This window comes from Entelurus aequoreus, linkage group LG08 (genome assembly GCF_033978785.1).
Source record: "Entelurus aequoreus isolate RoL-2023_Sb linkage group LG08, RoL_Eaeq_v1.1, whole genome shotgun sequence".
Lineage (NCBI taxonomy): Eukaryota > Metazoa > Chordata > Actinopteri > Syngnathiformes > Syngnathidae > Entelurus > Entelurus aequoreus.
Window position 1 is genome coordinate 6718516 of NC_084738.1, and position 6000 is coordinate 6724515.

At 44.9% G+C, this 6000-nt stretch overlaps 1 protein-coding gene across 1 annotated transcript in view; it reads right to left on the bottom strand.

The window, feature by feature from the left end:
• Positions 1-6000, bottom strand: part of LOC133655336 (inactive ubiquitin carboxyl-terminal hydrolase 54-like) — a 54946-nt gene that overhangs the window by 33144 nt on the left and 15802 nt on the right. Inside the window, exon 6 of the mRNA XM_062055376.1 lies at positions 4538-4684. Within this exon, the coding sequence (XP_061911360.1) occupies positions 4538-4684 (147 nt within the window). The remainder of the gene's footprint in view (positions 1-4537; positions 4685-6000) is intronic.

Here is a 6000-nt window from a genome sequence, read left to right on the forward strand (position 1 = left end):
TTATCTAATCACCTGTCGCTCTGTCAATAGGCAGCAGCCGGGAAGGAGAGGGCAGTTGGTGGTAGAGTGCGAGCGAGAGCGAGACGGACAACACACTGGAGGGAAACCATTCGTGTGCTCATTTGTAGGGATGTCCGATAATGGCTTTTTTGCCGATATCCGATATTCCGATATTGTCCAACTCTTAATTACTGATACCAATATTAACCGATACATATACAGTTGTGGAATTAACACATTATTATGTCTAATTTGGACAACCAGGTATGGTGAAGATAATAAAGCATTGTTCAGAACCATGAACGAAGCTGTCATGTCCGTGATTGGTGGTCTGAAGAACCCGGAAGCGCAAATCTTCCACAGACCTTTTCTTTGAACTGTTTTAATCAAAGGCGATGGCTGTTTACGACCCCCGTCCCTTAGAAACAGCTGTTACCATGTAATCAGGGACAGTCCAAATAAAAGAGGAGGCGTACAATCTTTCGCCAGAGCGTGTTGAGACACTGTACCCTTGTACAGGTCGCCTGGAGGAGAGTCTGGTCCTGCTTCCTCTCCACTTTGTAGTTCTTGGGTCAAAACAATATCTTTCTGTTGATTACAATACATGAAAGAAACAGAAGCCCGTCATGTTGCTTCCCATCCTACACACTGTTCAAGCGTACAGTGTCCAGGCGTCTCTCCTCAATTGAGCCAAATTTAATTCTGTCTCTGTTTAATTCTTTGCTTCTTGTCTTGTTTAATACATGTCATCAGTGTTTGAACCTGACAAAAACCTTCTAAAAAAAGACCGGAGGATGATGTCATTGCGAAGGTAGGAAGTGTCCCAATACTTTTTTGTTCTCCTCCCGCTATATCTAATATTAGAAATTAAGCCAATTCCGCGGTTCGTTTGAGCGTAAAAACTCCAAAACACGCTGAGCCCGAACCCAGCTAAGCGAGCGCATTGTTACGTTTAAGAGGCAGGAAGCGAGTAATTATCCAAATTGTTATCTATTATCGCAAAGGGGCTAATCATGGCGGCGCTACGAGCGAAAGAGACGGCAGCAGGCGGGGAGCGCCAGGCAGGCGGATGGATGTGAAACAACGCCGACACAAAAGCAACAAAGCGCATTACGGCCACGATTTCTATCCCACAACCAGCTTCATCTGGGGAGGAGAAAAGAGCGACGGCACGCGGAGGAGGAACGGCGAGGGGATGAGGGCCGGGGGGGGGGGGGGTTTTGACACGATATAACATTTTCTCATGCATCATTCATGACAATCACTTCGGGACGAGTGCACCCGCGTTGTTACATTGAAATGCGCCGCCCTCGCTTGGCCATGACACCCTCTTTTCCACGCGTGCACGGGGGGAACTCCCCATGGTCGCCATGGAGGACGCCTGGCGACCTAACCTGGAATCTGTCCAAAAAGTCAGAGGCATGAGGGAGGTAAAAAGTTGCTCATTGCCGTGACAACGGCAGCCCCTCCTCCCCTGACACGCTGTCCTTAGTCTAGCGAGGTTTCATCAGCTAACAGCCTACCTGTCCTTCATGTCAAGGTTACTTCCTTCCGAGACCTTCCCCCCTGTCGGGTCCTTCAGAGGGCAGAGGACAACCTTTTGGTATTCACAGCTTTTCCCTCCGTCTTGTCAACACTCGGCCGCACAGGTGTCACACTCGAGGCCCGAAGGACGGGTCTGGACCGCCTCGCCGGTTTATGTGGTCCTCGGTCAATAAAACACTCGCTAAGTGTAACAGCTGAGCACAAAAGCTAGACATACACGATATTCCTAAAAGTATTTGGCCACCTGCCTTGACTCACATATGCACTTGAAGTGCCATACCATTCCTAACCCATAGGGTTCAATATGACGTCTGTCCACCTGTTGCAGCTATTACAGCTTCAACTCTTCTGGGAAGGCTGTCCACAAGGTTGCGGAGTGTGTTTATAGGAATTTTCCACCATTCTTCTAAAAGCGCATTGGTGAGGTCACACACACTCCGTTCTAATTCATCCCCAGATTACAGTTGGTACAAAATGCGGCTGCAAGGCTTTTGACAAAAACAAGAAAGTTTGATCATATTACGCCTATACTGTATATACCTATACATACACCTATATACAGGTATATAACTATACTGGCTCACTTGCACTGGCTTCCTGTGCACTTAAGATGCGACTTTAAGGTTTTACTACTTACGTATAAAATATTACACGGTTTAGCTCCAGCCTATCTCGCCGATTGTATTGTACCATATGTCCCGACAAGAAATCTGCGTTCAAAGAACTCCGGCTTATTAGTGATTCCCAGAGCCAAAAAAAAGTCTGCGGGCTATAGAGCGTTTTCTATTCGGGCTCCAGTACTCTGGAATGCCCTCCCGGTAACAGTTAGAGATGCTACCTCAGTAGAAGCATTTAAGTCCCATCTTAAAACTCATTTGTATAATCTAGCCTTTAAATAGACCCCCCCTTTTTTAGACCAGTTGATCTGCCGTTTCTTTTCTTCTCTCCTCTTCTCCCCTGTCCCTTGCGAGGGGGAGTTGCATAGGTCCGGTGGCCATGGATGAAGTGCTGGCTGTCCAGAGTCGGGACCCCGGGTGGACCACTAGCCTGTGCATCGGTTGGGGACATCTCTGCGCTGCTGACCCGTCTCCGCTCGGGATGGTTTCCTGTTGGCCCCGCTGTGGACTGGACTCCCGCTGATGTGTTGGATCCACTGTGGACTGGACTTTCACAATGTTATGTCAGACCCACTCGACATCCATTGCTTTCGGTCTCCCCACATATGCGGTCCTCTCCAAGGTTTCTCATAGTCATTCACCGACGTCCCACTGGGGTGAGTTTTTCCTTGCCCGTATGTGGGCTCTGTACCGAGGATGTCGTTGTGGCTTGTACAGCCCTTTGAGACACTTGTGATTTAGGGCTATATAAATAAACATTGATTGATTGATTGATGTTCTATCGCAGTGGTCCCCAACCACCAGGCCGCAGCCCGGTACCGGTCCGCGGACCGATTGGTAATGGGCCGCACAAGAAATTAAAAAAAAAAAGAAAAACTTTTTTTTTTCTTTTTTTTTATGAAATCAACATAAAAACACAATATATACCAATATAGATCAATATAGATCAATACAGTCTGCAGGGATTTATTTATGTAAAAAAAAAAAAAAAAAAAAAAAAAATTTAATCCTTTGAACAACACTCAGTTTTGGTTTGGGAAGTGAGGAGACACATTTTTGAAGTGGAATTCTTTCCCATTCTTGCTTGATGTACAGCTTAAGTTGTTCAACAGTCCGGGGGTCTCCCTTCTCACATTGCAGGTGCCACACATTTTCAATGGGAGACAGGTCTGGACTACAGGCAGGCCAGTCTAGTACCCGCACTCTTTTACTATGAAGCCACGCTGTTGTAACACGTGGCTTGGCATTGTCTTGCTGAAATAAGCAGGGGCGTCCATGATGGCAACATATGTTGCTCCAAAAGCTGTATGTACCTTTCAGCATTAATGGTGCCTTCACAGATGTGTAAGTTACCCATGTCTTGGCCACTAATACACCCCCATACCATCACACATGCTGCCTTTTACACTTTCACCCTAGAACATGTCTTGGCCACTAATACACCCCCATACCATCATACATGCTGCCTTTTACACTTTGCGCTTATAACAGTCCGGATGGTTCTTTTCAGTTTCCAAAAACAATTTGAAATGTGGACTCGTTAGACCACAGAACACATTTCCACTTTGCATCAGTCCATCTTAGATGAGCTCGGGCCCAGCGAAGCCGCCGGCGTTTCTGGGTGTTGTTGATAAATGGCTTTGGCTTTGCCTAAAAGAGTTTTAACTTGCACTTACAGATGTAGCGACGAACTGTAGTTACTGACGGTGGGTTTCTGAAGTGTTCCTGAGCCCATGTGGTGATATCCTTTACGCACTGATGTCGCTTTTTGAAGCAGGGATGGAAGGTCCGTAATATCATCACTTACGTGCAGTGCTTTCTCCAGATTCTCTGAACCTTTTGATGATATTACGGAGCGTAGATGGTGAAATCCCTAAATTCCTTGCAATAGCTGCTTGAGAAATGTTGTTCTTAAACTGTTCAACAATTTGCTCAGGCATTTGTTGACAAAGTGGTGACCTTCACCCCGTCCTTGTTTGTGAATGACTGAGCATTTCATGGAATCTACTTTTATAGCCAATCATGGCACCCACCTGTTCCCAATTAGCCTGTTCACCTGTGGGATGTTCCAAATAAGTGTTTGATGAGCATTCCTCAACTTTATCAGTCTTTTTTGCCACTTGTGCCAGCTTTTTTGAAACATGTTGCAGGCATGAAATTCCAAATGAGCTAATATTTGCAAAAAATAACAAAGTTTACCAGTTTGAACGTTAAATATCTTGTCTTTGCAGTCTATTCAATTGAATATAAGTTGAAAAGGATTATATTCTGTTTTTGTTTACGATTTTCACAACTTCACTGCTTTTGAGGTTTGCACATTGCAAAATGCCAAAAAGTGGACCTGCTGTCCAAAGTGTGAGTAAACGCCATCTTACGTCGCCCAGGCGCAGGCAGGTCCCCAGGCTGTGGATGACGTCCTCGGCCAGGTCGGAGTGGTCGGAGTCCCACACCAGCCCGATGGAGACGATCTCCGGCGAGTTCATCAGCACGCGGCGGATACGCAACACCTCGCCACAGTTGCTCTGGGATGGGAGGAGAAACAAAGGAACAATCTGAGGTCAGTAAGTGGGGGTGTTGTGCCGGGGGCCCCAAGCACAGGGGCCCCTTTGGCTCTTGTGAAGTTTGAAGTTGGGTTTTTTTGCCATTTCAATATGTAATAATAATAATAGATTTTATTTGTACAAAGCACTTTACATCAAAGTGCTACAGTGTATTAAAAATAAATACAAATAAAAAGATAATAAAAATAAATACAAATAAGAACTAGAACAGCCTAAAAGCTAGAACTAGTATGCATATATCTAAAAAAAAAAGGCTTTTTTAAAACAAGAATGTTTTTTTTAAGCCTTTTTTAAAAGCATCACAGTCTGTGGTGCCCTCAGGTGGTCAGGGAGAGTGTTGCACAGACTGGGAGCGGGGGAGCAGAAAGAGCATCTTATATTTATAGAAACGCGAACGTTATTATGAAATTAATATAGCCATGAAAGTGCACAGAAATACAAAATGCTTGGCAAAACCTCGCTATACGAACGCTTCACTCGACACAGACGTCATAACGTCGTCAAAGCTCACCTTTAAGCATTCACGCGCCAACATTTTTGGAACGAGGACGAAGTGATAAAAGAAAGGTAAAATCATTATACATCTATTTGTGGCAGGCAAGGAGAAAGTTATGTTCACTTTTGCATCTCATAGCGCACAACTGTGGTGCGTTCAAGACCCATGATTAAAGTTAGAAACAGAGGCGTCACTCGGTTTTGAAGAGAGAGTGAGACTTGCACTAAAAATGAACATACCGTAGTTTCCCGGACCATAGTGCGCACCGGATTATAAGGTGCACTGCCGATGAATGGTCTATTTTCTGTCTTTTTTCATATATAAGGCGCACTGGATTATAAGGCGCATTAAAGGAGTCATATTATTATTGTTTTTATTGTAAATATAAAAGACTTCCTTGTGGTCTACATAACATGTAATGGTGGTTCTTTAATCAAAATGTTGCATAGATGATTTTTTACACATCATCTTCAAGCCGCTTTCTGACAGTCGCTTCAGGATGCGCCGTTTTGTGGGCGCTCTTATTTACGTGGCTCACCTTCGACAGCGTCTTCTCCCCGTCATCTTTGTTGTAGCGGTGTAGCGTGCAAGGACGGGGGTGGAAGAAGTGTCAAAAGGTGGAGCTAACTGTTTTAATGACATTCAGACTTTACTTTAATCAATAACAGAGCAGCATCTCCTCATCCGGAAACACCAACAACGCCCGAAATGTGTCCCGGAAAAAAAAACGTCCGACCTGGAACTCTCTAATAACTAAAGTTCCTTGGGTGAATAATGCAAA